This window comes from Brassica rapa, chromosome A09 (assembly GCF_000309985.2).
Source record: "Brassica rapa cultivar Chiifu-401-42 chromosome A09, CAAS_Brap_v3.01, whole genome shotgun sequence".
NCBI lineage: Eukaryota > Viridiplantae > Streptophyta > Magnoliopsida > Brassicales > Brassicaceae > Brassica > Brassica rapa.
The window spans coordinates 2,376,113-2,403,830 of NC_024803.2; the positions used below are offsets into that span (position 1 = coordinate 2,376,113).

General features: G+C 37.9%; 8 protein-coding genes and 1 pseudogene across 13 annotated transcripts; 2 read left to right on the top strand and 7 right to left on the bottom strand.

The window, feature by feature from the left end:
• Nucleotides 1-1,683: 1,683 nt before the first annotated feature.
• Nucleotides 1,684-3,729, bottom strand: LOC103837205 (chorismate mutase 1, chloroplastic). 2 transcript variants are annotated; one of them, XM_033281293.1, is made up of 6 exons: nucleotides 3,703-3,729; nucleotides 3,118-3,596; nucleotides 2,939-3,025; nucleotides 2,358-2,501; nucleotides 2,185-2,277; nucleotides 1,684-2,117 (listed from the first exon to the last, which is right to left on the bottom strand). In XM_033281293.1, exons 2-6 carry the CDS (start codon nucleotides 3,532-3,534, stop codon nucleotides 1,869-1,871), a joined length of 990 nt encoding a protein of 329 aa, XP_033137184.1. In that variant the 5' UTR covers nucleotides 3,535-3,596; nucleotides 3,703-3,729; the 3' UTR covers nucleotides 1,684-1,868. The 2 variants fall into 2 exon arrangements, with proteins under 2 accessions (XP_033137184.1, XP_009111786.1); XM_009113538.3 differs by lacking the exon at nucleotides 3,703-3,729 and having other exon boundaries at nucleotides 3,118-3,696.
• A 3,738-nt stretch (nucleotides 3,730-7,467) lies between these two features.
• On the top strand, nucleotides 7,468-8,700 carry LOC103837208 (UPF0301 protein Plut_0637). Its single transcript, XM_009113539.3, has 2 exons — nucleotides 7,468-7,771; nucleotides 7,844-8,700. Exons 1-2 carry the CDS (start codon nucleotides 7,627-7,629, stop codon nucleotides 8,584-8,586), a joined length of 888 nt encoding a protein of 295 aa, XP_009111787.1. The 5' UTR covers nucleotides 7,468-7,626; the 3' UTR covers nucleotides 8,587-8,700.
• Nucleotides 8,701-8,788: 88 nt separating this feature from the next.
• LOC103837209 (histidine-containing phosphotransfer protein 2) lies at nucleotides 8,789-10,353 on the bottom strand. Its single transcript, XM_009113540.3, has 6 exons — nucleotides 10,077-10,353; nucleotides 9,683-9,813; nucleotides 9,521-9,592; nucleotides 9,379-9,450; nucleotides 9,223-9,295; nucleotides 8,789-9,139 (listed from the first exon to the last, which is right to left on the bottom strand). The coding sequence occupies exons 1-6, from the start codon at nucleotides 10,140-10,142 to the stop codon at nucleotides 9,083-9,085; spliced, it is 471 nt and encodes a 156-aa protein (XP_009111788.1). The 5' UTR covers nucleotides 10,143-10,353; the 3' UTR covers nucleotides 8,789-9,082.
• Nucleotides 10,354-10,528: 175 nt separating this feature from the next.
• Nucleotides 10,529-12,307, bottom strand: LOC103837210 (plant-specific TFIIB-related protein 2-like). The gene has a single exon (XM_018654845.2). It carries the CDS (start codon nucleotides 11,968-11,970, stop codon nucleotides 10,987-10,989), a length of 984 nt encoding a protein of 327 aa, XP_018510361.1. The 5' UTR covers nucleotides 11,971-12,307; the 3' UTR covers nucleotides 10,529-10,986.
• A 340-nt stretch (nucleotides 12,308-12,647) lies between these two features.
• Nucleotides 12,648-17,085, bottom strand: LOC103837212. Of its 4 annotated transcripts, none has more exons than XM_009113543.3 (7): nucleotides 16,914-17,085; nucleotides 14,518-14,560; nucleotides 13,775-13,976; nucleotides 13,612-13,660; nucleotides 13,301-13,512; nucleotides 13,138-13,215; nucleotides 12,648-13,039 (listed from the first exon to the last, which is right to left on the bottom strand). In XM_009113543.3, the coding sequence occupies exons 2-7, from the start codon at nucleotides 14,534-14,536 to the stop codon at nucleotides 12,847-12,849; spliced, it is 753 nt and encodes a 250-aa protein (XP_009111791.1). In that variant the 5' UTR covers nucleotides 14,537-14,560; nucleotides 16,914-17,085; the 3' UTR covers nucleotides 12,648-12,846. The 4 variants fall into 4 exon arrangements, with proteins under 4 accessions (XP_009111791.1, XP_009111792.1, XP_033137187.1 ...); XM_009113544.3 differs by lacking the exon at nucleotides 16,914-17,085 and adding an exon at nucleotides 14,717-14,779; XM_033281296.1 differs by lacking the exon at nucleotides 16,914-17,085 and having other exon boundaries at nucleotides 14,518-14,659.
• Nucleotides 14,743-16,920, top strand: LOC103837211. Of its 2 annotated transcripts, none has more exons than XM_009113542.3 (6): nucleotides 14,743-14,881; nucleotides 14,960-15,092; nucleotides 15,173-15,207; nucleotides 15,280-15,355; nucleotides 15,560-15,676; nucleotides 15,817-16,920. In XM_009113542.3, the coding sequence occupies exons 1-6, from the start codon at nucleotides 14,796-14,798 to the stop codon at nucleotides 16,762-16,764; spliced, it is 1,395 nt and encodes a 464-aa protein (XP_009111790.1). In that variant the 5' UTR covers nucleotides 14,743-14,795; the 3' UTR covers nucleotides 16,765-16,920. The 2 variants fall into 2 exon arrangements, with proteins under 2 accessions (XP_009111790.1, XP_018510360.1); XM_018654844.2 differs by having other exon boundaries at nucleotides 14,774-14,881; nucleotides 14,963-15,092.
• A 248-nt stretch (nucleotides 17,086-17,333) lies between the features above and the next one.
• LOC103837213 (ninja-family protein AFP3) lies at nucleotides 17,334-18,856 on the bottom strand. The gene is made up of 2 exons (XM_009113547.2): nucleotides 18,183-18,856; nucleotides 17,334-17,781 (listed from the first exon to the last, which is right to left on the bottom strand). Exons 1-2 carry the CDS (start codon nucleotides 18,652-18,654, stop codon nucleotides 17,486-17,488), a joined length of 768 nt encoding a protein of 255 aa, XP_009111795.1. The 5' UTR covers nucleotides 18,655-18,856; the 3' UTR covers nucleotides 17,334-17,485.
• A 4,115-nt stretch (nucleotides 18,857-22,971) lies between these two features.
• Nucleotides 22,972-24,553, bottom strand: LOC103837214 (malonyl-CoA:anthocyanidin 5-O-glucoside-6''-O-malonyltransferase). Its single transcript, XM_009113548.3, has one exon. It carries the CDS (start codon nucleotides 24,489-24,491, stop codon nucleotides 23,139-23,141), a length of 1,353 nt encoding a protein of 450 aa, XP_009111796.1. The 5' UTR covers nucleotides 24,492-24,553; the 3' UTR covers nucleotides 22,972-23,138.
• Nucleotides 24,554-25,756: 1,203 nt separating this feature from the next.
• LOC103837215 lies at nucleotides 25,757-27,448 on the bottom strand (annotated as a pseudogene).
• Between the last annotated feature and the right edge of the window lie 270 nt (nucleotides 27,449-27,718).

Here is a 27,718-nt window from a genome sequence, read left to right on the forward strand (position 1 = left end):
TAGTACTTGGTTTAGTGATAGTGATATGAGTCAACATCTTACCAAAACAAGCTAGTTCTATTAAGAGTTATTCTTTCGTTCATTGAACCAACCAATAAAATTTAGTTATTTTAAATCTGATATCTTTTAAAAAAGAAAACAAAATATTGTCAAATTATATTACGTTTTTAAAATTAAAAAAAAGTATAAATGAATAAAAATAATAGTAGCTGCAAAAAAAAGTTTTCAAAAAAAAAATTAATACCATAAACAAAACACTAAACTCTAAATCTAAACCCTAAACCCTTTGGTAAACCCTAAACCCTTTGATAAATTTTAAATTTTTGAATTTAAAAAAAAAATATTTTTAATACAATCAACAAAACACTAAACCCTAAAACCTAATCCTAAACCCTAAACCCTTGGGTAAACCCTAAATCCTTGGGTAAACTCTAAACCCTTGGATAAATCCGAAACTCTTAGATCGAATCTTAAACTTTAAGATTTATGATTTATTCAAGAGTTTAGGGTTTACCTAAAGGTTTAGGGTTTAATATTTGTTGGCAGCGTTAAAAATACTTTTTAAAAAAATTCTTTTTTTTGCGATTAAAAAATCTTCTTTTTATGATTAATACAATTTTTATTTTAAGAATATAATATAATTCGATATTATTTTGTTTTCTTTTTTAAAAGATATTGAATCTAAAATGACACAATATTATTGGTTGGTGAACCTACAGGTTCACCTAGGAAGTGAACCCAAGAATAAGTCTTCTATTAATAACCATATTTATCAACAAAAATATGTTTTTTGAGAAAATGTTTTCACTATCTCAATTTTTTTGGTAAAAAACATGCTACGGTATACATGGGTTGTGGTAACCCAAAACCTTATACAATGAACTTCCAATCATCATCGTTCTCACAAAATTATAGTGTTTCAAAAAAAAAAAATCAGAGTTTTACTTTAATGATGATCTTGGACTTCAAGAACAAGCAGGATAAGGGATGCCACAAGACGCTAGGGCCAAGCGACCTTGCTCGGAAGTAAAATATGGTTTCAAAGCTGGATTCTTTATGAAATCACAAAAACATGGTTCTTGTACTTTCAGATTCTTGCAACACTGTGGCGTTAACTTATCTCCAATAATTATAGCTGGAAAGCATCCTGTGATATCGATAGTGGTGCAAGGTGGTTTCGTAGATTGGGGTTTGATGCCTGTTGAGTTGATCGGTGCCATAGACGACAAGAGGGTTACAGCAAACGCGATGCATACTAGTGTTGGAATCTTCATGCCTTGTGACTTTTCTCTCTACTTCCAATGCTTTTCTCTTAGCTTATCTTGTGCTTAAAGAGATTTTTATGAGTATGTAGTGTTTAACTAGGGATGGTGGAACTATTATATATAAATTATGAACATCTGAACAATATGAGATTGTGCAATGAAACATTTCTAAATATATATCAAAAATGTAAAGCAATAATATTTGAAAATTTGTTTAGTATATATATCAAAATTAGAATGCAATATTTTTATTGAAACTAGAATAATTTTTTACCTCTCTTAACAAAAGTCAATCAAGACATGAGTTTATAGCCAAGATGGAAGAATCCAAGTGTATCATGGAAACATCTAAGTGTTTATGATGTGTATATTATATCTACACTTGGTATCCAATCATCACTAACCACGGGGCACCAAAGACACAACATGTCAACTCCTTGTATGTACATAAACCACACTGTTTAGCATGTAATGATGTAACCTTGAAAACTACTAGCAATCATCTTTGTACAGTGGAACTTAACACGGAACAGAGATTTCTAAAATTGAAAAACATTCCCAAAGAAGAAAACTTTACTACATTACTACCAAAGCCATTTTTTTTCAGTCTAGTCTTCTGAGCAAGTACTCCACTTGAACTTCTTTTGTCAAAGGCATAATCCAATCTCCATACAAGTGCCCCACCAAGATGGGACTGATTTTGTAAACATGAGACTCATCCACCTCTTCTTCTTTCTCCTCCATGCCCACTTTCACTTCTTGACCATATGTTCGAGTTTTCATCTCAACTCTCTTCTTCACCGCCTCCTCCACCGTCGGGAACGTCAGCATATCCATCAACGCATCCTTATCCTATAGAGAGAGTGAAAGCACATCATAAACTTTGTGTATAAGAAACTATGGAGAAGTGGATACATACTTGTGCTTTGATGGCAGACTCATATGCCTCAGGCGACGCTTGGAACTTGGCCTCTGCCACAAACTTACCATAATGGATCCTCTTTGAAAGAGACTGTAACGGACATTAAAAAGATCATCAAACCTTGTTTCTAATAACAAGCAAAAAGGTTATTGGGATGTTTAAAAACGAACCTGAAGACAGATAGCGTCACATACAGCTGTTGAACCGTAGTTACCATCATCCCCTTTCCTCACTAGCCTTGGGAGAAGGTCTCTAAAGTACATGTTCCATATCTTCTTGTTTATGTTGATCGAGTCAGCAGCAAAATGCAAAACCTACTTAACAAGAAACAAAACTGAACCCCCTTAGCACCTAGTACACACAGGGGCCTGTCTATAGGCCAGTGACCTATATGACCCCCAAATTTTTTTAATTAAAATTACAAACAAATACGCCACCAAATTTATATAATTTTTTTTTAATATTAAATCGTCAATAGCCACCAAAAAATTTGAAAAGAAAATTACAAAGAAATAAACAGCCAAATTTATAAAACTTTTTTATATTAAATCGTCAATGGTCTCCAAAAATTTTAAAAGAAAATTTCAAAGAAATAGGCAGCCAAATTTATACTATAATTTTTTTATATTATCTTCTACAATTTTAGGCGCCAAATTTATATATTTTTTTTTTATATTAAGTCGTCTAAAATCTCATGGCCAGCCATGAAAAAAAAACACTAAAGACTCAAATATTTAAATTAGTTAATCACCTTTGGGTACTGGAGAGGAGGCAACATAGGCTCTGGCAAATCCTCAGGGAAGTAAGGATGTTCATCAGGGCTCTGGAACCTACCAACCTATTCATCAAAAAAGGTTCCATCAGGTAACCATAATCTCGAGATATACATACCATTAGTGATTTTTATCATTCATTATGTTATTGTTGTACCTTAGCGTGAAGCGTCTCAGTGCCTTTGACCATGTACTCAACCAGTGAGCCTTTGAATCCGTCCATGTCGAAAGCAGTGGGATCATATGTATCTTCGTTGTAACAGTACTTGGCTCTCTCTAGCAGACCGAATATAATACTGTCCTCTTGTCGGATCAAAGAGTTTCGGATGCCTTCGAGAGTTAAGCTCTCGCTTTCGTCCACTCGTTTCTTTCTTGTTGATTCGTGCCCGTTGAGGGTCGTGACGGCGTGAACGGAGCTGGTTCTGTAGCGTGGTGACTTTGAGGGAGGAAGAGAAGAGAGGACAGAGAAGGAAGGTTTGGATAACTGAGGAGGGGATAGCACGCGTCGATGGTCGAGGAATCCAATCGCAGGGGAATAACAAGATGATCTCGTCGACAACAGTGACGACTCCATTGATGAGAAAAAAAACAGAGGAGGTGGAGAAAACAGAGGATTGAGAATCAGAGGAAGAGACAGAGGATCACGATTCATGAGCAGAGGAAGTAGAGATGTTTAAAGGAGTAATAGGCATTTGGGGTAGGTGTGTAGTTGGTGAGGAGAGAGAGAGAAAGTTGGAGGGGTCAGAGGAGGTGGAGAAAGGTAGGCTTGTTGTCGGCATACACGACTTTAGCCCACTAAAAAGTGTTATTATGACTTGAAAGGTTGGTGTTCAAAAAAAAAGAAAAAACCTAATTAGCCCACTAAAAAGTATTTTTTTTATTTGCTAAAACTACCGAGTGGTTGGTTGAGTTTATTTTGTTACTTTAGCTTTATTTATTTTTAAATTATTACTAAATTTTACTAATTATATTGTAGCTTTATTTTTAATAGTTAAAACTTAAATCAAGTTTCTATAAACTTTTACCAATTATGCTTTAGTTTTATTTTTAAAACTACAGCAAAAAAACTAAAGCAAAATTTTTTTTAATGTATTTTAGGTAAAAAATCTAAAGCTTTCTTTTATAGATAGTAGAATCTGTGAAATAAAAAACTATCTATAATATCAAATAAATTAGATAATCATAATTAAAAATATTTATAAATATTTAATTCAATTTTGGATGTTGTAAAAATTATTGAAATATTTTAAATAAAATATATATCATTTACATATCACATTTTAAATAACAATAAACTTTGAGAATTTATCAAAATATTAATATAAATTATTTGATTGATAAACAATAGTTATTTTATATATACATCACATATTTTATTTTAAAATATCTACAACATATAATTTACAGCTACAACAAATTTAATTACAGCAAATGTCTCTGCAAATTATAGTAACAATTTTACAGCTACAACCAATTTACCTATAGCTAAACTTTTACAGCTAAATTTTTAGAACCACAGTTAAACCAATCATCACCTATATCCCATATAAAACAAAGCAATTAATTGGTGTGGTGTTACTTACTGGTCCGAGTGCTGTCGTTTTAGTATTTACAAGTACAACTAGTCAGTTTTGCCACACATGCCCTTAATGGTTTCATATACAAAACATATAAACTTATGAAAAAATCAATTATTCGTTGACCAAAAATATATATGAAAAATCCACTATTCAGTTTATAAGAGTTATGGAGTTAATTGTAAAGATTATCATGAGATTTATACAATCGGTTTCCATATCACATTAATATTTTTTTAAACTCATTGTTAAATCTTTCATTGAATTTGCAAATAATTGACCATAAATTAGTGAATACATTATTTACATCAATAAATATCCAAATAAGAGGTAGAAATTTTTTGTTGTCATCATTAAAGAAATGCACGATAAGATTAAAACTGTAGAAGAAAATATTGAAAACAACTAAAATGCCCAAATTTTGTGATATTTTATACTTGCTATATCATTTACTAAAAGTTTTTAAAACATATTTCTTAGATAAAAAAAATATTTCTAGGCCCGGTCGTACATGGAGGCTGCTTTCACCTGCACATGCCACTCCATCACATTGCTCTCTGTTCACTCAATATGGAAGGTCTATCTTCGAGTCTCGCCAGGGTTTGAATACTCAGAGGTGACGGTCAGCTGGAATGAACTGGACATCATCAATATTTTGCTCCATCTGATACACGTAAACGCATTCCTCAAAAGCAGTGGGTTTCTTGGAGAGTGGAAATACTCCAGAGAACTAAAAAAGAGTCTGAATATCATCATATCCTAGCCATTCGTAATTGGATTTCTCGATGATGTCCTCGATCCTTGAATCTGAGAGAGAGACTACTATAAACACAAAAGCTTCGATATAAATAGAAGATATAATCCTGAATCTGAACATCTGAACCAACAAAATCCTAAAGGATCGTTCTTGGATAACAAGAAACAGAAGACAAAAGGAAAAGAATGTACAGGTGAAGGTTTTCCGCCATGAGAAGAGAAGCTTCGATGGTAACTCCATATACTTTGAAAAAACTATAGATGATGATGATGATGGAGAGGAAGAAGAAGAAGGTTTACTTCATAAAAGCTCCACCTCTACTAACAAACTCTTTAACAACATAACCGCCTAACTAATGCTATCTCCACGTCAGCTTTTCTGGATTGGATTACATGACTTAGAGGATTTAGCACTTCTTTTTTGGATTACATGCGGGTTTTTTTTGCTATAAGTATTGTTGATGACTGAGGTTTTAGCACTTCTTTTGGATTAGATGCAACTTCTTTTTTTTGGGCTAAAAGTATTGTTACTGGCTTGTGATTTGACATTGTGGTTATCTTAGAGAAATGGAGACTACTTTCTTAAGAAATGCTTAGATTTGTGAAAAGAAAAAAAACTAACCAACTCCTCTACAAATTAGCTTATAATGTGTAAAACTAAAGGTAATCGAAGTCTACAGATTAGTTTCTAATGTGTCAAACTAAGGGTAATCGACCTCATTCAAAATCACAGATGGCACTGTAAACACATTCTAATACTAAACAACAATGAAAAAAACACAGTAACTTACCACCACATTCTTTCTCCTCCCAGTTCAAATACTAGTCCGGTAATACCCATTTCACCTTTGGAACACACTTGACTTTATCAACCACATATTGGGGAAATAAAGCTCCAAAGTCGTAATAACACCTCGTCGATACGGAAATATCCTCTTCTTAGCCTCATCTTCACTGCAAAACAAAATAATCTCAAGGTTTAAAAAAGGAAAAATGTATGATGATTAAAAAAATTGGGCTTGGAGAGTACTTGCCAACGATTTGAGCTAGTGTTTTGATGTAGTTTCTCTATCTTTTGCGCCACATATCGTTTTGATGTATCTTTCTATCTCTTGCGCTCACGTATCGTTTTGAGGTAGTCTCCTCAAACTAGGTTTTGATGTAGTCTCTCCATCGCTGAAGACAAAGATTATATTATATTCGATCCTAAACAAACATACACTAAACAGTCTCAAACGCATCCGCATTGGACAATGGTCTTCCATGCTTATACCATATCCTTGTTTTGACTAATCATGGATCTGTCTCGAAAAACATTGAGTTCTTCCATTGATTTTTCTTCGAGAGGATCGGTTGCTATGATACCATTGATAGGTCTTGGACCAAACTCATCTAGCTGTAACAAGGAATGAAGGAGAGACTGAAGAGTGTTAGTGAGAAGACAGAAGTTTTTGGAATTTACATTTTTGATTTTTATGATTATTTTTTTTATAATCGTTTCTTACAAAGATAAGATTAAATAGAAGATATAACAACCTATCAACCCATTTAAATGTATAAACGATGCCCAATAGATTGGTCCATCTTCATCATCGACTTATCAGAATCCTCTCTGATTCCACCCCTCTCTGCCTTCTGCCAAGTTCCGACAAGGCTTGTCCTCTACTCAGCAACACATCGCGCCGAAGCTAATCTACTCTCTTTCTCTCTGCAGCCAAATAACGTTGGCTGTTAAGTTTTTTTAATAGAGTAATGCTTTAGTCTTGGTTCAATGTACTAGTTAGTTATCTCATTCCGGTTAACTAAAGTCTATATATAGACGCATAGATTGTAACGAACACTAATGACGAATAACAGAATCTCATTTCATCATGTAACAAACTCTTCTCTTCTCTCTGTCACTCAGCTTAATAGATGGGGGGTTCTACGTGAAAAGGTTAAACAAAAAATATGGTTAGGTGATCCGGGGAACTTGAACTGTAATAGGCTTAGTGACATGTAGTTGGTGGATTTAGTATTTGTATTTTTTTTTTCTACCACATGTGTGGTTTAACTGTTTAAGTAACTTCAGAGGCAAAAGGTGAGTGGCCACTAGGCATACACATCATCCAAAAAGTTGATAAAAAGATTTTGTCTCTTATCCAATATCCAAATGTCTATCTTAAAATACATCAACACCTTGAAGTTAAAGTATATCCATTGCCCATCCCTCTGACTAGGACCCTTAGAACCAGACGCATACGTTCTCATCTGTCCACTATCTTATATGTAGATGTTACTTTTATTCTCTGTCTTCTCTTCAGAGGAACTAAAGTGAACTGAGTCAGAGAAACATGGATGCTTGTTTTCTTACGTCAAGATCAATCTCTGGTGTCAAAGAGCTTGTCCCATTCATCAAAACCAGAATCTTTTCCTGCCACAAAAGAAATTCCAGCCAGTTTCTCACCAGGAAGGTTGCTTCTCCAATCTCTATAAACTGTAAGTTGTTTGAGTTTCACAATCACAATCACCTGTTTCAGGTCTAATGAGAGTATTGTTTTGCTTGTGTAGGTTCTCTTTCGGATTCATGGAAGCCACTGGAGGATGATGCTGATCTCTTCAAGGACTGTGTTAACAACAGTTCTACACCAGAGGCTGCTGACTGGAGAGAGTTCAGGGCAAGGCTCGTAGCTGGAGAGCAAGCTGCAGCCCCTGAGAAGGACTCTAACAAATGGGCACACAAGATCCAAGAGCCAGAGACAGGATGTCTCCTAATAGCAACAGAGAAGCTAAACGGAGTCCACATCTTCGAAAAGACGGTGATCCTCCTCCTCTCCGTTGGCCCCTCAGGTCCCATAGGAGTCATCCTCAACCGCCCCTCGCTCATGTCAATCAAGGAGACCAAATCAACGGTCCTAGACATGTCAGGAACGTTTTCAGACAAGAGCCTCTTCTTCGGTGGGCCTTTGGAAGAAGGGCTGTTGTTCCTGGTGAGTCCTGGCGAGGACAACGAGGTTGAGAAGAGCGGGGTGTTCAGACAAGTGATGAAAGGGTTGTACTACGGGACGAGGGAGAGTGTAGGATTGGCTGCAGAGATGGTGAAGAGGAAGGTGGTGGGGAGTAGTGAGATGAGATTCTTTGATGGGTATTGTGGTTGGGAGAAAGAGCAGTTGAAAGCAGAGGTGTTGGGTGGGTATTGGACTGTGGCTGCTTGTAGCTTGAGTGTTGTTGAGGTTGGTTCTGCTGTACAGAGTCAAGGTCTTTGGGATGAGGTTGTTGGTCTTATTGGACCTCAAACTGGTTCTGTTATCTAAATTAACTGTGTTTTTTTTTTCTGTAATGGTTTATATCAGTGAGTTATGAGTTATAACTGTTGTATATGTTCCATCTCTAATTTATTAATGTGAGTGTTTCTACTTTCTATATCATGAGTTACTGTTGAAAAACTTAAATGTTTTAATATTTTTCTAAATTTATTATGATATTACAGTTACGGAAAAAAATTAGATAGACTACTTTCTACAACCGACAATACTACTTTCCTTATTTAGATAAGCGTCTTTCAATAGCAACATCACCCGGAAGGGAAGTTTCTGATAACAGAAACTCGGTGCAGAGAAACATAGCCAATCTCATGGTAGCTTCATTCATCTCATGTCTCTCAAACTCGGTCATAATAGATCTTTTGAGTTTCTTCTGAGCAAACAAAGATCCAAAAAAAATAAAAATAAAACTGAAGAATGCAAATTTGAGTCATCATCATCTTGTTCTTCTCTTCATCCACCAGAGGATGTGCAAGTCTTGATTCTTTTAGTTAATATCCACTTGAGGAACGATACCACCAGCTTGAACTATTTGTTTCTCAAGCTGCAACCAACAACACAATTGCCATGAAAATTTTATTCACTCTTCACCAAAATGATTCACTAAAAGCAAAATCATCAACTCACATTGAACATATCTTGAAGCTTTGCCTTTAACGTCTTGTACTCTATATCCACTTGCTGCAGACATCTCACACACCTGTAAGAAAACATCAGAGATTAATCCACAAATCCTCAACCGATGAGTCTCCATACAAAAAAAAAGAAGATAAAACCACTCACCCTTCATAGTTCTTAGCCTCACAAAGTTCCTTGAAGTTAATACACAAGCCTTTAACCCTCTTGGCACCAACACTGCACATTAGAAACAAAACAGAGCTTCATCAATCAACCACAACTCAAGAAGATAACTAAAGAAACATACCTTGAGCTACTACCCTTCAACTGATGCACATTAGCACCAACCTGACTAAAATCTACAGTTCCTGTCTGGTCCCTGAAATAAAAAACACACGCAATGATGATAATGATGATGATGATGGTCTAGCAGATGTATGATGAACATGTATGTGAGCAGGAGACTTACAAAGCTCTAGCCATGTTACCGACAAGCTTGACACAATCATCAAAGAAGAGAGAGAGAACCTCAGCCACAAAATCAGGACTTCCATCATCTTGCAGACTTTTCAACTCAGTAAACTGATCATCCAGAAAGCCCTTCACAACCAAAACAACAAACAAATCAAAACCAAGCAATGATCTAACAAAACCCATCACAGTTTCCAACCAAAGATTCAACCTTTATTCACTTTAAAGCATCTCTAGATTCGATTATCTATGTGTCCCGACCAAAAGGTTCAACCTTTATTCACTTTAAGCATCGCTAGATTTAGTTACCATCGATTATCTATGTGTCACGACCAAAGAGACATGTGGTGGAATGAAATGGGTTTTGTGTGGGGGGGAATGATGAATCAAACCTGTTGGTAGAGAGAAAGGATGTAGTTACGATATTGCATCTGCAGCTGAGCGACGTGAGCGTCCATGGGGTAGAGAGAGAGAGAGAGAGAGAGAGTGAAGCGAAGAAACTGAGATCGAGAGAGAGAGAGAGAGAGAGAGAGAGACAGAGTTGTCGTTTTGTTTCTTTTGGACTGGGTTTGACTTGAGTTTCTAAAAAATAGCCAATCCCTAGAGAGAAGAGACTTTTTGTCCTTCTTACAAATTATAACGCCTCTCGATCTTAAAGACTTCTTAACTTAAAAAAAAATAAAATAAGACACCTATATTTGGACATTTATATATTTACAAAATAAATGTATGAACGGAATAATAGACTAGTTAAAATTTAAGTGCATGAACGGAATAATAGACTAGTTAAAATTTTAAAATAAACAAAATAGCCTCATTTTTTCATTTTAATTTTCCTTATCGCTTTTATTTATTTTTTTAAGAGAAAGTCCAATAGGAAAACAATTCAAAGGAAAAAGGTAAATAAAAACCCATTTTCCCTCCTCAAAATGAAACAAGCAAAGAATAAATGGTTTTGAGGATAAATCAGTCGAGACATTTTAGAATATTTTAAAGATCTTCATTTGCGTTCATATCATATTTACTAGATTGTTTTTAAAACATGATATCAATACAATTAAAATACATTGAGATATGTAAATTAGTTTATTCAGAATGTGAATTACTAATCTGTTCTTAGTTCTCAGTGCACTTCACCAAATAATACTTCTCAACAAGCTCAATATATTCCTTCATTCAACCATTGTGTATGTCAACAAAGTTCTATTATACAATTTGTTATGTAAAGCAGAAAATAGACCACATAGATCTCTAATCAGAACATATCCCTTAACTATCTTATACTATAAGTTTTGCACCATCTCAAGTACCTATGAGACCTCCTCCTAAGCTCTTGATAATGTCTTCTTCAGAAGCATACCATTTGGGTATAATCTTGGAGGCGTAAGGATACATATCATTAGCAGACTTCTTGATCGTATTCTCCACAACTTCAGAAGCCAACGCAATTTCTGCAATAGGTCTCCGTTTGGTCTGAGATAGCTGACAGATCATGAAGATGATAGCAGCAAGAACCGACTTAGGGTTTCTCCTGATATCGAAATTCTCAGCCATTTCAACAGCTTCTTTAACAGCCTTCCTCTCTCTTTCGCTTATGTCGAGTTTAGAACAGAATCTTCGAACAAGTTCTCCTGTCTTCATTATCACCTGAGGAGCGGCATCAGAAGAAACAGCCTCCTCTTGATCTGACCTTAGGAGACGCTTTATCGCCATACTAGCTTTGTTTATATCCTTCAAACTCACACCACTAGCCACCGTGGAGATCTCTTTCAACGTCCTCGAGAGTTTCAGCTCACGACAAGCCGTTGAAACGGAGGCCGCGCAGAGAGCAGTTAACTGCTTCCCTCTCCGTAGCTTCTTGCTGCTGTCAACATCGAACTTGGAGACGATCTCGCAAGCCCTAAACTCGACGCCGCTTATTAGGTCAAGATCTTCAGTCATTCTCTTGATTGCGTCGCACGCTTTCTTGAAAAGGTCTTCTTCCTTGTTCCTAACGAGGTTATGTGCTCGGGACAAACCGAGTAAGTCGTTCTTGGAGACGGAGGAGAAAGTGTTTTCTTTGATGATGGTGCCGATACCGCCGGATTTGAGAAGAGGGTTGGTCGGAGCGCCGACGCGGTTAGGGTCTTGGTCGCTGTTGTCGTCGTTAGCGAAGGTTCTCCATTCTTGGCAGTCGTCGATGTAGTGATCGGAGATGACGAGGCTGCACTCTGTGCAGATTGTGTCGCCGGTTCTTAGGTCAATCACCGTTTCGGTAGCTTTCTTGCAGTCCAAGCAAGTCTCCATTCTCAGGTCTCAGAGTTTTTTTCTTTCTTCTTGGTGTAAGTCTTTTGTTGTTGTTGCTGTTGGATGGATTGAGATTTGAGGATTGATTTGTTATCCAAAGAATTGTATTTATAGAGGATGGAGACGGATGAGAGAATAGAGTAAAGGTAAGTTTCCTTTTTTTTCAACTAGTGAAAAGGAAAATTTCCTTTTTCGATTTGTTTTTAAATTCCATCAATTAATTTAGTTTATTATCTCATTTTTATTGTCACGGTTTCAAACAATATATGAAATTTTTTAGGGAAATTGCACCCTATATACATGAAAAAAACATAAATACACTAATTAACCAAAATTCCCCCCTCTCTCTTACTTTCTCTTCCTATCTCTCTCTACTCTCTCTCCCAAAATCTAATTTTTTATTTTTTTTGGTTATTTGGCAAATAAGCCCAATTTTTTATTGGTCATTTATTTGAAAATAATCTTTCATTTATTATATGGATTTATATCTTAAACATATTGTTTTATCCACTAACAAACTATTTATACATAAAACGACCGTAATTTTATAAAATATATTTTTAGTTAAAAATATTTTTATTAAATATATTTTTAGTAAAAAAAACTATTTATACATAAAAACACCACCTACTTTAGGTATACCATAGTTTTGCGCATTTTTACCTTCAATATACTCATCTACCAAAGTATCCATATGCATATCTCAAAGAGTCATTACATAAACATCTTTGAACCAAAAAAAGTCATTACATAAACATCAAGGTAATTTACAGATAATGGGCCATAAGGTACATATTTATACAAAGAAAACTATATATTAAAAGGTTTTCTTCCAGATCATCCCCTATATTTACCTCCCCCTAAAAAGCCTGATGATCACAGAGAAAGACATTGTAGTGGCTCAGGTAGGTTCCCTGGCTTTTGTAAATCAACGTATCTCTGAGGAACTGATCTTTTAGTATTGGTCTTTGCACGGCTATGAAACTTGGCCAGACGGTTTATCACCGAGAATCTTTCAATGTCCTGGATTTCTAAGATGATGTCTAACATCGATGTGGCACTCTCCGAGCTGTATAGACATTTTAGAAGAAACAAAATGTAATATTCAAGAATACATTTATCTCTCTTAAAAGATAATTAACACTCGGCCATCAGCTTGATCCTTACCTTTGGAAGTCCTCTTCAAGGTGTTGGAACTTCTCCATGAAAGCTTTGACAAGTGCAGTATATCCTCTTTCTTGATCACTAGACGTATTAAAAATAAGGGAAATGAGCAAAAAAAAAAAAGAAACTGAGATAATTTAAGATTAAAATCATAACTAGAACTCACTTTGTGCTCTTATCAAAATCCGAGTGGCACGTGACAGAACATGCATCAGCGAGGGTGATTCTGGACTCAAAGTAAAGCATAATCTCGTAGTTGAAAGCTGACTTGATGTCCGAGAAAACAAACGTTGGTGCTGGTTGGAGAAGTTGTTGCATAAGATTTGTGGATAATACAAGCCTCTTCTTTGAAGGAGAGACCACCTCATTTGGATCGATCTTAGCATCAGATGGTACCAACCAACAAAAAAGCTCTTTATTTGAAAATAGAGATTTTTTGGTAAAAGAAGAATTGATTAGTATAAGAGATATTGGTACCTTCTCACAGAGTGTATTTGCCGCAAGGGCCCACTCTTGTTCTGACACACTATATATACAGAGCAAATGTATTAAGCATCAAATATGGTAAAAGAAAACGATCACTCTTCACCTAGAATGTGATATTCGAGTTATATTATAAAAGACGTTAGGAGGTAATGACCTGATGCTGTGACATAACTTTGAAGGTTGCAGATAGACTTTGTGCCATGGTGATTGTAAGAAGGTTGAATCTTTGCGCTTCCTCGGTCTTGAAACATTCATGTTTTGGTTCATAGTGCTTGAGTTACTCGGTCTAGCGTTTAAACTCGAAGCATTACTATATATCCCCTGCATTTCCGGATCCTTGGCAGCTTCGGAATAGCCTGCATTACACGGTGAATATTAAACAAATTGTAAATAATTTAAAAAAAAAATGTAAATAGTATTGCTAAGAGATTTTAAAATGTAGTTGACGCTGCTGAATCTTCCTATGATCCATTCTAATACAAGATTCAAGAAGCCATATAAGTTTATATATTTAATGGCATTACAGTGCTTCGACATTTATCGACAGATCAAGAATTAACTCTATAGATCTAAATAAATATCAAGCAAAAAAGTAGGATACAGAAACATTTAGCCAGTAGAAGCATATGATAAGGATTCAGCAGTTGATAATGCATGCAAGTCATTATCTTATATATATGAACATGCAAAGGGGTTTAACATCTGAAAACAGACAATAGAGTTCAGATGGAACCTTGGAACATAACTCATAAACAGACAAAAAAAAATTTGGATTTTTTTCCAACAAAAAAAAGAAGAAAGAAAAATCAGTAGAGAAAGAATACAATACTATAAACCAACAAACAATAACAAGAAAGAAAAGTGAATAAATATCCAGAAACTAAAATGACACTTTACCTATGAAGTGCATCAACATTGAACAACAGTCTCTCTTGTCTCTCTTTTCCGGGGAAATGAAGGAGAAAATGGAGTTAGTTGAGCAGACAAGTTTGTATTGGGCACAGTTTTTTTATCATCTTCCCGATAAAACCCCAATACTTTCCCTATCTATCATAATCAACCCCAATTAAAAAACTAAAGCCCAAATGAGGCCCACCAGTTTTAACTTGGGCCGAACAAAAAGAAGAAGATAAACACATTCTTTTGATTTGTTGTTTCCTTCTTTCGTAGCCGTGATGACGGGGGAAGACGACGAGGCACGTAGGGCTTCTCCGATCGAATCAGCTATAACGAACGATGATGCTTCTCGGCCGATTCAAAGGTAACCGATTTAAACCATTCCCAATCATCGCTTGCTAAACCAATTTCGCATTATAATTTTTTTTCTAAACCGACGCAGTAGAAAGAGAAATTGGGATCAGCTTGTTGCGTGTAGGATTCGGGATGAGTTGATCATAGCGAGAGAAATCGTTATCAACGATGCTGAGGCTTCTCTTAGGCACAAGCTTACTCTACGCTCTACTCAAGAAGAAGTAAGTGTGTGTGTGTGGCTTTCTATACATATTGTGATTACAGTTTCTAGTTTAAGCCTTGTTTATTCTTCGTCTTGCAGATTCAGAGGTGTACTGGTGCTGTGGTGATTACTAGGTTTGTAAAAGTTTTTTTTTTTTGACAATAAGTAAATTAGACTGATGAATTTTTTTTTTTTTGTAATTGAAGGGGAAAGTATCGTTTTCTGAATGCACCTCTTGATGGTGAAAAGCCGTTGTATCTTCACATATCTGCTGCTTCTCATGTATGTTATCCATCCTCTTTAGCTTTGTAGAACACTAACTAGTCAAGGGGGAGTTGAAGTTAATAAATAGGGGATGATTTGTGCTTTGAAGTTGCTTCGTTTTTTTAAATGGATATTTATTGGTATTACCCAAATCTCAGAAGCTTTATGTGACCTTTGAGAATGTGGTCTGGTCTTTTAGTGTTTGTTAATCACAAAATGCAGTTAAAAGAGACCACAGAACGTATTTTAGCCGTTGATCGTGCAGCGGCTATGATTGAGGAGATGATGAGACAGAAACCAAGTTCACAGCTCGGGGTTGTTGGTTTTCACACGGTCAAGGTGAGGATTGTTTCCAGTTGCTGAGCACGAGACATGTTCTCATATTTCTACATTGGTTTCTTGGTAGATTAGGACATAGGATTGGTATAGCTGTAGATAATTAGCATATTAGTGAATGAGTTTTTGAATTGTTTTGGCAGGATTTAATGAGCAACAATGTGAACATACATTTTAAATGCCAAGGTCGCATGTATAGTTTAATGATAGTGGAAGAGATAACTCTGCCAGTGCTAGAAGCAAGGATATGCAGAAAGGTTGCGTTGGATGAAAGTACGGTGAAATTGAGATTGAGTTACATTCCACTGCTGGTGGGTTGTGAGGAGCAGTTTACTATTTCTGACGACGAGGATCTTTGTGTTTATCTAACATCCGCTGATAGAGAGAATCGTAGATGTGTTTTGTATGTGGATGTCATCACTATCACAGAACACCCCGAGCAGCTTTCGAGAGCCGGCGAAGGAAGTTCTTTAGGTATAAACTATGAAGAGCTGAATTCAAAGGACGATGAGATCGGAGCTCTGTACGTGAAACAAATCGAGGCGATTGAGATGATGGAGGAAGATGAGGACGAATATGTGGCAGTTCGACCTGTTTCAGAAGCGAGTCAGTGTGTAGAGGCATGGGAAGACGGTTTGAATATCACAATACAACAAGAGTTTCCTGATAAAAAGGCAGTGCAAGAAGTGGTGTATATGGGTGCATGTTCAAATGGTTTTGGGTTTGATGTGAAAAAGTCTGATAAACAGCGATTAGTGCTAAAATGTCCTAAAGAAGGATGTAAATGGGGTTTACGAGCTTCAAAGATTGAAAAGACTGAAATGTTCTCGATTAGAAGTTACACCAAGATGCATACGTGCTCTCGTGATGGTCAGGGTAAAAGCAAGAGGGGGAAAGTCACGCCACAGTTAGTTGCATCTCTATTGCATGAGGCTTATCCAGGAGAGGTGCAAACTCTGACTCCTAAAAGTATCATTGATTTTGTTTGGACAAAATTAAGCGTGAAAATATCATACGCCACTGCATGGAGAGGTAAAAGTTTGTATTCAGGCTCTTTTGAAGATGAGGTGACTATGTTAAAGAACGAGTAGAGCTGCAGTATTTTCTCTTGGTGTTCGTTTGAAAATCTTCTCTTCTCTTGTAGGTGTTTAACTGTGTTAAACATATCTATGTTATGTTTGTTATATTTGTTAAACTCTTATGATAATATATATCTATGTTAAGGTTTACCGAGTTTTACCTGGTAATACTTGAATGTAATATTTGGTTGAGAACCTTGAGAACCAATATGGTGAAGGTAATATTTGCTTGAGAACCGTCGTACCAAGAAGGCGTGGTTCAGGGAACCTTGAGAACCAATATGGATAAGGTAATATATGCTTTATTTGTGTTTGTGTTTGGTTTTGTCGTGTCTTACTCTACTTAAAAGGTGTTATAATGAGTTATTACAGATGCACAGCAACCATTGCATCTGTTATTTTTCTGAAACCTCTAAGCTAACTAGCTGATTCTGGTATATAAATCAAACTATAAAAAGACTCGATATACAATCAGTTTCTATCATGTAACTCGTTTATTTGGAAATTCAGAGCTTAAAAAAATAGAAATAGTTAAAACCAATATCAAAGAAATTCCAATAATGTTCAATTATTGTAAAACAAGAACGAATTAGAGTATTTCCTTTACGTATAAAATCTGAAATGGGAGTTGGATAAACTTTCTGTTTATACACTTCGAAATATTTTATAACATTTGTTCCGAATCGATACAACAATATGGTAATAAGACACTATCCCAAAGAGACCATAATGGTCACAAGAAGGGAGATGGATTTACAACAATGTGCTTTAAGGGATGCGCCACGTCTCGGCCACCTGCATGCTTAACGAACTCAGCAGGCGTTAGGAAGCTTCCGTGGCACACACACACAATCCTCACCTCATCGCCTTTCCTGTACCGATACAGAAACCCATCTATCTTTCTCCCGTTGGGTCCATCGCCTGTTGTTGACACGCATGGCATGTCGTCTATCATGTTACGTGCTGCTTGATTCTCGGGCAGAGGTTGAGTACTTGATGGGCTTCTTTCTATGGATGCTTTTGTTGTTGCTTCAAACACAAGTAATTATCTCAATAAAACAAGCCTAATCAAAGACAAACAAAACATAACCAAGTGAAAGACCCTAAGCCTAGAAGATATACTAGTATGAGTTTGACCTTATCGCTAACCCTCTAAATACATTTTTTTTTAAAAACGGATAATCATAGACCCAAGCCAAGACTAGTTTTGTGAGTTACTTGATCTACAGATCATACCTAACATTATATGCATTTTGATGAAAACACAAACAAATATAAAATAAGAATATAATCATCATAAAAGAATGATATCACGAATTCAAGATTTTGTTACCCTATTGATCAAGAATCAAAGAAACAAGGCAAACAATCCCCACCAAGACCATAGAGAAAGCATTTGTTATTGAAGATCATGACAATATTTGTGGTACCTTGAACAGGAGGAGAAGGGGAGGTGTCGAGTTCGGACAAACCAGAGGAACCACTTCCGGAAGATCCAATAGATCCTTCTTCTCCTCCTCCTCCACCAGCTTTGTGTTTCTCCCTAAGTACTCTCACGTTTCTCTGCTTCTCTAACCTCTTTCTCTTAGCCTCAAGCCTCCTCAAGCTCTGCAACTCCTTCCTCTTCCTCCACTCCTCCGTCTCCACAGGCAACGAGCAAGTCCTACTCAACTCCGTTCTACCACCGTTGACCACAAGATCAGGAATAGAAGATGATCGTGTGAGCAGCCTTGTCTTCGCAAGTGGGTCCACACCGAATCTACCGTTGAGAGAAAGCCCTAAGTCCAGCTCAATCTCTACCTCTCCGGCTTCAACCGACGACTTCTGTTTCTTGGACATGAACCTCTGCAGCAGATCTCTAGGGATCTCTTCTCCGTTGTCCCTTTTCTCAGCTCCGGACATATTATTTACAGAGAGATTGGAACTTCAACAGAATCTTGATAGAGCAATTCAAATCCCAAGAAACGAGCAAATATCTATTTTGGAAGATTCCATTTTCTTCAAATTGTGACCTTTCCTTTACTTAAATAATTCCCACAAATTTCAACATTATTACCGAAATTTTCTCCGACAAATCTCGAACGAACACTGAATATTAAGGAAAATAATAAATCAAAAATAAGATATAAATATCGAAAGTACGCTTTATTCGGTGTAATAACGACACGTGGTACCATGGCAAGGACTTTTAGAGCACCCACGTGGTGTTCCGGAATTCAGACATCGAGAAACAAAAACAAGACTCGTAGCCGAAAGCGTAGACGTGTCACATGTTCAGTGGTATTCACGTTGCAAGATGTGGATTTTGTAGCGACAGGTCGTCACGTGTCATTGTTTTTTACTAACAATCACATTATCTTCTTTATCGTCACATGTCCACTACGTTCTCTCATGGAAAAGTTGACACGTGGAATTTGCTCTTGGAATTGGGCTGTTCCTATCTGTCGCTTTTGCTTTGATAGAAACTTTTTGTTCGTGGAAAAAAATAAACTTTTTCTTTAAAGTAAACGCAAGTACGCAACATGACACAAAAGTCTTAAAGACTTTGTATTTTTTTTCAAATGAATTAATAATCAAAATTTATGTTTATCTTCTACGGATTGCATTGAGCTAACCAAAATAACTGTAGCTTAGATTACGCTGAACACATGGACCAATCCACCATTCAAACTCATATATTGTAATATTCTGAAATGTATATGTTGATACCGGTCAAAACAGTTAGGAAACAAAATTCGAAAAAGATGAAGACAAAGCATGTGAAAGATACGTATGAAATTTGACAACAACAAAAGTGTAGATACTTTGTGACTTTTACGGAGTAAGAGAATCTCTAGACAACACGCAAGAGATCAGATGGTAGGGCCTCACAACGATTTACCCTTTTAACTCAACTTGCAAAATCTATCGACGCAATTCCTCTGGATGTTTGACACATGTGCACACTCGACACTCACACACATGTCTCCTTCCGATAGCATCACAATAACTAAGCAAAGCAATCAAACCAACCTTTTTTTTTTTTCACTGGAATTTTATCGAAAGGGTTAAAGCCCAACAGAGCCCAACCCAATACGTTTACAAACAGAAGGGCCAAAACAAAGATCACGGAACAACACACAACACTAGGGATGTTAACATGGGTAATTATCCATGGGTTTACCCAAACCCACTAATAACGGGTTGGGTTTTTACCCGTCTAATATTTATTGGGTCGATCATGGGTATTAATTTTGAAACTCATATTTATGTTGGGTAAATATAAAAGGGTAATGGTCTACCCATGGGTTTTCAGTTATATTATTATATTTTCACCATTTAAATTAAATTATATAAAATTTACAAAAACGTTTTTTCCATCAAAACCAAAAAATGATTTTTTCCTCCAAAACCATAAAAATAAATTTTCTCACAGAAACCAAAATATGAGTTTTTCCGCCGAAACCGAAAAATCGAGTTTTTCTGCCGAAACCGCAAAACCGAGTTTTCCTGCAAAAACCATAAAACCAAGTTTTTCCATCAAAACCGCAAAACCGAGTGTTCTCACCAAAACCGCAAAACCGAATTTTCTCGCTAAAACCGCAGAACCGAGTTTTTCCGCCAAAACCTTAAAATCGAGCTTTCCGACTGAAAACCGCAAAACCGAGTTTTCCCGCCAAAACCGCAAAACCGAGTTTTCTCCCCAAAACCGCAAAACCGAGTTTTTCCGCCAAAACCTTAAAATCGAGTTTCCCGACTGAAAACCGCAAAACCGAGTTTTCCCGCCAAAACCGCAAAACCGAGTCTTCTCACCAAAACCGCAAAACCGAGTTTTTCCGCCAAAACCTTAAAATCGAGTTTTCCGACTGAAAACCGCAAAACCGAGTTTTCCCGCCAAAACCGCAAAACCGAGTTTTCTCGCCAAAACCCCAAAACCGCGAAACCGAGTTTTTCCGCCAAAACCTTAAAATCGAGTTTTCCGACTGAAAACCGCAAAACCGAGTTTTTCCGCCAAAACTGCAAAACCGAGGTTTCTCGCGAAAACCGCAAAAACAAGTTTTCCCGCCAAAACCTTAAAATCGAGTTTTCCGACTGAAAACCGCAAAACCGAGTTTTCCTGCCAAAACCGCAAAACCGAGTTTTCTCCTCAAAACCGCAAAACCGAGTTTTCCGCCAAAACCTTAAAATCGAGTTTTCCGACTGAAAACCGCAGAACCGAGTTTTCCCGCCAAAACCGCAAAACTGAGTTTTCTCACCAAAACCGCAAAACCGAGTTTTTCCGCCAAAACCTTAAAATCGAGTTTTCCGACTGAAAACCGCAAAACCGAGTTTTCCCGCCAAAACCGCAAAACCGAGTTTTCTCGCCAAAACCCCAAAACCGCGAAACCGAGTTTTTCCGCCAAAACCTTAAAATCGAGTTTTCCGACTGAAAACTGCAAAACCGAGTTTTCCCGCCAAAACTGCAAAACCGAGGTTTCTCGCGAAAACCGCAAAAACAAGTTTTCCCGCCAAAACCGCAAAATCCAATTTTTCCGCCAAAACCGCAAAGCCCAAATTTCTTGCCAAAACCGCAAAACGAGTTTTCCTGCCGAAACCGAAAAACTGAGTTTTCCCGCCAAAACCGAAAAACCGAGTTTTCCCGTCGAAATCGCAAAAGCGAGTTTTTCCGCCAAAACTGCAAAGTAAGTTTTTCCGTCAAAATCGCAAAATCGAGTTTTCCCGCCAAAATCACAAAATGATTTTTCCCGCCAAAACCGGAAAATCAAATTTTCCTGCCGAAACCGCAAAGTCGAGTTTTTCCGATCGAAAACGGGTTTTCCCGTTTGGCGTAAACGAGTTTTTGCGCTAAAACAAGTTTTTCTATAAAATTGCGAAATCTTATTTATATATTAAAACTGACATTAATGATATTAATATTTTACATAATATTTTTTGAGTAAATAAGATAATACTTTGGGTACCCATGGGTAACCCTATACCCTATTGGGTTATTTTTTGGGTTTGGATTTCAATCTTGATGTTTCTGGGTTTTTGCAGGTTGGGTATAAACTGGGTTGGGTTATCTGCGGGTTGGGCTGGGCTGGGTTATTTTACCCTACGTTAACATCCCTACACAACACTATGGGCCAAAGCCCAGTAAAAAAAAACCGTCGAGGAACAAGAGACACGCCGCTCACCACATGTTCGATCGCCCAGCGATCAATGAACACGTGTCAGACGCGCACCGCCTGCTTCCACCGGAACCAGAGAAGATCGCATCGTAACTCCGCCGACGGCGAAGTCGAAACAACGGGAACCGTTCAACCAGAACGGCTAACACGAAGCTCGAACCGAGGAGACAGCCTGGCAGATCTGCGAAACGAAGAAGATACACAACCGCCTACAATCGATCGAAATCCTCTGACTATCTTGAAAACTCAAACGGACATCTTTAAAGATACCAATAAGCTTGAAGATGCAACAACCCAAAAATGCTTGGGGGAAGAAACATCAGAGAAACGATCGAGAGGCGATGGGAAGAAAAAGACCGGAGACACAGATCTAGACGGAATCTGGATGAACGCGGAAGATAGCCGGCGAGATCGATGTTGGAGAAGCCACCGTCTCCCGGAGACAAAAGCTGGCGAAGTCTGCAAAAGGAAACACGGCTTCCCAGAGACAAGAGCCCGACAATGCGGGAGTCAGAATCCGGTCAACACCGGTGATAGCTTCGTCTCGATCTCATCTCTGTGAAAGATGAAAAGAGAAAGAACAGAGAGGAGAGAGACTAAAGGAAGCAATCTGCACTTTTTCACAGTTCGCAATCAAACCAACCTATTAAAAAGATAAGAAAGCCGAGAAACAAAAGAAACTAGAAAGATATTTATTCAGACGTTATAGTGTAATTTCAATCCAAGTATTTTTTTCACGTGTAACTTTTAGTACTCTACATCATTGAGTTTATACAAGTTACACATGATTTATTTAAGTAGTGGTTTGTTAATTGAAACAAGTAAATATGTATGGAGTGAAAAGTAGGAAATAATGGAGAAAGGATCTTGTAGTTCTGTTTCAGATTGGAACTTATAACAATGTAAGTTATGTAACCATTTACGAATAAAACTCACTTTAAAGCGATTTGAATTATGTATAAATTAGATTTTGAAAAAATCGTTTTGGATATTATCGATTTGCCGTCTAACCATAGAATAACACCATACGTGAAAGATGGTTTTTAAGGAAGTGCGATGATTGTTTATTTCAGTTTGAAAATATTTTAAACACAAACATGTCCAACCAACATGTAAACGAACAACAATAGAGATTGCAAGACTACTTATGTATGCAACTCAAAGTAATTAATAGATTGGAAAACTAAAACCTCATTTTAAAAGAAAATATTCATGTAAAAATGAGAATCACATTTCTCATTGCGGTTTCAACCCGCGGGAAAATAACGAACCAAACCGTTCCACATCATCCTTCCTCAAGCAAAGCCCAATCTCAACTCCGCCGGTTCCATCTCCACTCTCCGACAACGAAACCGACATGTCCTTATCAATCGTCACTATCTCCACCTTCACCGGTTTTCCCCACCCAAAATCCGACCCGTAAATTCCCAACCGGGTCGACCCAGCAACTGATATCATCTGTCTACCCGGTTCCATCCTCTTGAACGCCTCGAACGGCGAAAGCATATTCTTCTCTATATTCTCCGGACACAACCCGTTGACCCATCCGCTCAGACTCTCCACCGCCGAGACAAACCCTTCTCCTTCTTCCAGTATTGGCTCCGCCTTCGCGTCGAAATCTCCGGCACCGACAATGCAGTTCCCGAAATACGTCGGCGGCAACGGAGGGTTTAGCCGTGACCGAAAGTCCGACGCGAAACCTATACACACGCGCCGGGTCGGATCACCGCCACGCGCTTTAACCAAACATGTTATGACGTAGGCGTACGTGATGACGAAAGTCGACAGACGCAGCTCGGCTCCGGCTTTTGACTCGGTCTCGACTCGTTCGCGGAGCTTCTGGATGTTTTCCCGAGTCAAACGGTACGTGACTCGGACAATGTCGGCGCCGATTTCCTTGGAAGGGAACAGCTTTAAGCTTGGTTTGTTGTTGGAAGCGGACATCCACCGGTTCAAGAGTTTTGTCTCGAGTCCGGTTGGGTCTCTGACAACCGTACGATCCATAGAAGGGGTTAGATCGTGCGGTAGAGGATCTTGTTCTTGTTTGCAGTTGTGGGCCCATGCTTTGAGAAACATGGCTGTTGTTTTCCCGTCCAAAACGGCATGATGTGCGGTCACGCCGAGGGAGAACCCTTGGTTTGGGAAGAAAGTTATCTGAACGGCGAGAGCACGAGCTGACTCGTCGGAGACAGGTAACTCTGGGACTAAAGGATGAAACTCGGTGGCGGTGCGAGGTTCGTTTCCGGTGAGACGAGTGATATCACCGTTGGACTCAGCTACCGTGACGTAGACGGCATCTTTTTCGTCAGGAGAATAGACAATTGACGGTTTTGTGTCTGTTGGGTTCCACACGAGGCGGCCGGCGAGTGGGAGATAATGGTGGAGTGTGGCGGAGAGAGAGGATTTGAGTTTAGATATGAGGACAGAGCGAGATAACTCGGGGACGCGGTAAAATAGAAGACGGTCAACGGGGTGGAGTTTGAGCCAACCCAAGTCAAAGAAAGTGAGTGGAAGTGTGATTGAGTCAGAAGGCGGTGGGCTAACTCGGACCACCTCGAGTATGTTAACCGTTGGGCTGGACTGCACCATGACTCGGTATCAATGTACAAACTTATTTGTTTGACTTTTGCTTTTGTGAGTGTTGGACTATGTATAGGCGCACAAGCTTTCTTTGGAGGTTGTGGTCTTTGTTACTTGCTTTTCTTCCAAGAAAATCAACCACCGGGTAGGTTTGCTGAGAAATTTGCACACTTTACCCAACCGGTGGGTGTATATTCGATATTATCATTTAAAATCCTAGTAAAGCATATTATATACTATATATATTGCTTTTTTCTTCTTCTAATTTTATATCAAAGGTACCTACAAGAACTAGATTGCATATGCTAAAAGGTTTGAATAAATTACAAAGACCCCACCCTTTGTAATTGCACTATCCACAAATAAAATATATGATAGTCTGTAGTAAATTTTACATCACCCACAAAACCCTAGTGCATTTTTTTTTGCTGTAAATTCCACATACTATTATGCTTCTTCTGTCGGTATGATGGAATTTTAACCACCGTACGTCAAGAGAATGGGAGAAGCAGCTAGCGAGTCTTTCGTCATGAAACGAGTATTGAGTTGACTTGAGAGATCTTGATATTTAGAGCCATTGATGATAAACAAAAACATATACTTTTTCTTGATTAGAAGTAAATAAAAATTACACATTTCTGAAATAAACCTTTTATAATTCATAGGCCCCATTATGATATAACGCTAGATTCGTTTTTTTTTTCTGCAAAAACGAACTTTAGTCTTTTATAAACCAAATAGCTACACAATACTACAAGTGGAGTACTAGAATATGATTTTGACTTAAGATTCAAACCAGCTTTCCTCTAAGCATGTGGAGATGCTTGGCAATACATTTTATAAGTTATGTGGTTTGTTTATAAATTTGAGATGCTTTATTATCAAACTTAACTTTACACAATTTGCTGTTTTAAACGACAATATATAATTTTTTTTTTTTATAAAAACCATTATTTTTTTGTTTATTTGTTTATAACTATAAATCATGTCAATATGTTTTGGAAGATATATTTCGATAACTCCACTTTTTCACATGAATTTTAAACTTCAATTTTCTTTTCGGTGAAGAAGCCGTATATATATACATGCATTGAAATTTATCATCTAGATTATCCGTCTAATAAGGTTACTCAAGCAAAATATTTTTTTTACGAAAACCATTACTCGACGGATAGCATAACTACACATAGATAACAAAAGGCGATGGGGCGCGGGGGCGCCTAACAATATTTCAACAAGTAGCTCTTGAAATTGGAACATGTACGGCGTTACATCACTTACATAATATATCTTTGGTCCTGGAAAGAAAAGTTGCATGCATGCAGCGTTAAATACGTGATGATATTTTTCCTAAACCATATTCAAACAAAGAAATAAAAGTGTCCATCTCACTCTTCCGCAAACACAAACCTATCTCAGCGCCACCGGTCTCATCCCTCCTCTCCCACATCGAATACGCTGGATACCGGTCAATGGATACAATCTCATGGTTAACCGGTTTTCCCCACGCGAAATCCGCCTGGTACAACCCCATCCGAGTCGACCCAGAGACGGACTCAACATGAGTATCCGGTTTCACTTGCTTCATTCCATCAATGTAGGACTCCCAAAGTGCTTCAATCCCTCTTGAACCCAAACCTTTAACTGAGTCACTAAGAATCTCCACAGCACTAACAAAGCCATCTCTTCCCAGTAGATGCTTTCCTTTGTAGCCAATGCAATTGACAAGAACCACGCAATTACCCATGTACCTCTCAGGGACCAGTGGATCTAACCGGTTCCTAAAATCAGCTGCGTACATGAAAAGCAACGGCCTCTCTTTGTTGCCTCCACGCGCGTTCACAAGGCAGCTCCAGACATAAGCGTTTACTATAACGAACGTTGATAAATGAAGCTCATGCTGAGAGCGAGTTGACTCTCTCTTGGCTCGCTCTTTGAGTTTATCCACATTCTCCTGAGTCAGCTCGAGTGTTATCCGGACAAGATCAGTACAAATCTCTCCCACTGGAGGCGGGTCCATGGTTCTCTTGCCATCTTCTTCATCTGAAAAGTATGACATGTATTCCAAAATCTTGGATTCAAGACTAGGCCTAACATTGATGAGAGTACGATCTAATATTGGAATAAAGTCACTAGGTAAAGTCATTATTCCTTCTCCCAGTGACTTACAAATGTGAGCCCATGCTTTGATAAACATTATCGATCCTACACCGTCCTTCAAAACATGATGTTCTGCTAGACCGATGCAAAACCCTTGGTTAGGGAACAATGTGATTTGGAGAGAATATAGAGATGAGGAGTCGCACGAAACCGATAACTCCGGCACCAAGACACGTAACTCCGTCTGTGGACGTACGTAGTCCCTTGCCGGAAACAAAGAGAAAATCAGCGTTAGACTCAGCTACCGTTAGCGAGACAGTGTCGTGGCTGTAGACAACAACTCGGGGCTTAGGATCTTGTTGGTTCCACTTGAGGTGACCAGCCAACGGGAAGTAGTGGCGGAGGACGAGGGAGAGGGAGAGCTCAAGCTTAGGGAGGATCACGGAGTGAAAAAACTCGCGAGATGACACTGGGAGTTTGTAGAAGATGACTTGCTGAGTAGGATGGGATCTTACCCACCGCAAGTCGAAAAAGGTGAGTGGGAGAATGAGTGGATCGGCAGAGTCGCGGGACGAGTCAGTTGCGGGGTTGACTCGGGTGATCTTGATTACTTTTAGCCCCATTGATGAAGATAATAAACCAGCGTTATATGTTGAACTCGAGCTCATTGTAAGGGAGATAGAGCTTTCATCAAAATGCAAACGTAGTTTGACTTTTTTTATAATAGATGGTTCAAACTATTATTTCACTTGAAGTCAAACCTTAAATTGGAGATACCTATATGGTAACGTGAAACACCAGCTGTTGTCATGTGATTGTGAAGATTAGTTCTGTTCGCAAAGGAACTTTCGTTTTTTTGAATCCTTAAATATTGGTTTCCATAGAAACTCCTAAATCTTCGTCACCAATTACGCAACTTGTCAGTGGAGATTGCCCATATATAACACTTCTTAACTTTTATTCCGCATCTGAATTAAGACAGCTTGAAAACATACAGAGTTTTTGTTGTTGTTAGTTAATGGTTGTTTTTATTAGATTTGTTAAGGTTAATTGGTTTATTTAGATATAAATAAACCACCAAAACTTAGGTACATATAAATGTAATCAATATTGGAATTGGCCGTTCCCCCATGTCA

Coding starts and splice junctions, on each gene's coding strand:
- LOC103837209 (XM_009113540.3), bottom strand. CDS start 10,142: ATGGACGCTCACGTCGCTCAGCTGCAGATGCAATATCGTAACTACATC. Junction 9,451..9,520: donor TTGAAGGGTAGTAGCTCAAG/GTATGTTTCTTT, acceptor TCTAATGTGCAG/TGTTGGTGCCAAGAGGGTTA. Junction 9,140..9,222: donor AGCTTCAAGATATGTTCAAT/GTGAGTTGATGA, acceptor TGTTGGTTGCAG/CTTGAGAAACAAATAGTTCA.
- LOC103837214 (XM_009113548.3), bottom strand. CDS start 24,491: ATGGTGCAGTCCAGCCCAACGGTTAACATACTCGAGGTGGTCCGAGTT.
- LOC103837205 (XM_009113538.3), bottom strand. CDS start 3,612: ATGAATCGTGATCCTCTGTCTCTTCCTCTGATTCTCAATCCTCTGTTT. Junction 2,278..2,357: donor GTGACGCTATCTGTCTTCAG/GTTCGTTTTTAA, acceptor TGTCCGTTACAG/TCTCTTTCAAAGAGGATCCA. Junction 2,118..2,184: donor AGTCTGCCATCAAAGCACAA/GTATGTATCCAC, acceptor CTCTCTCTATAG/GATAAGGATGCGTTGATGGA.
- LOC103837213 (XM_009113547.2), bottom strand. CDS start 18,654: ATGTCCGGAGCTGAGAAAAGGGACAACGGAGAAGAGATCCCTAGAGAT. Junction 17,782..18,182: donor CCCTTCTCCTCCTGTTCAAG/GTACCACAAATA, acceptor TTGTGTTTGAAG/CAACAACAAAAGCATCCATA.
- LOC103837208 (XM_009113539.3), top strand. CDS start 7,627: ATGGATGCTTGTTTTCTTACGTCAAGATCAATCTCTGGTGTCAAAGAG. Junction 7,772..7,843: donor TTCTCCAATCTCTATAAACT/GTAAGTTGTTTG, acceptor TTGCTTGTGTAG/GTTCTCTTTCGGATTCATGG.
- LOC103837211 (XM_009113542.3), top strand. CDS start 14,796: ATGACGGGGGAAGACGACGAGGCACGTAGGGCTTCTCCGATCGAATCA. Junction 14,882..14,959: donor GCTTCTCGGCCGATTCAAAG/GTAACCGATTTA, acceptor AAACCGACGCAG/TAGAAAGAGAAATTGGGATC. Junction 15,356..15,559: donor ACATATCTGCTGCTTCTCAT/GTATGTTATCCA, acceptor CACAAAATGCAG/TTAAAAGAGACCACAGAACG.
- LOC103837212 (XM_009113543.3), bottom strand. Junction 13,661..13,774: donor AAGTTATGTCACAGCATCAG/GTCATTACCTCC, acceptor CTGTATATATAG/TGTGTCAGAACAAGAGTGGG. Junction 13,216..13,300: donor GATTTTGATAAGAGCACAAA/GTGAGTTCTAGT, acceptor TAATACGTCTAG/TGATCAAGAAAGAGGATATA.
- LOC103837210 (XM_018654845.2), bottom strand. CDS start 11,970: ATGGAGACTTGCTTGGACTGCAAGAAAGCTACCGAAACGGTGATTGAC.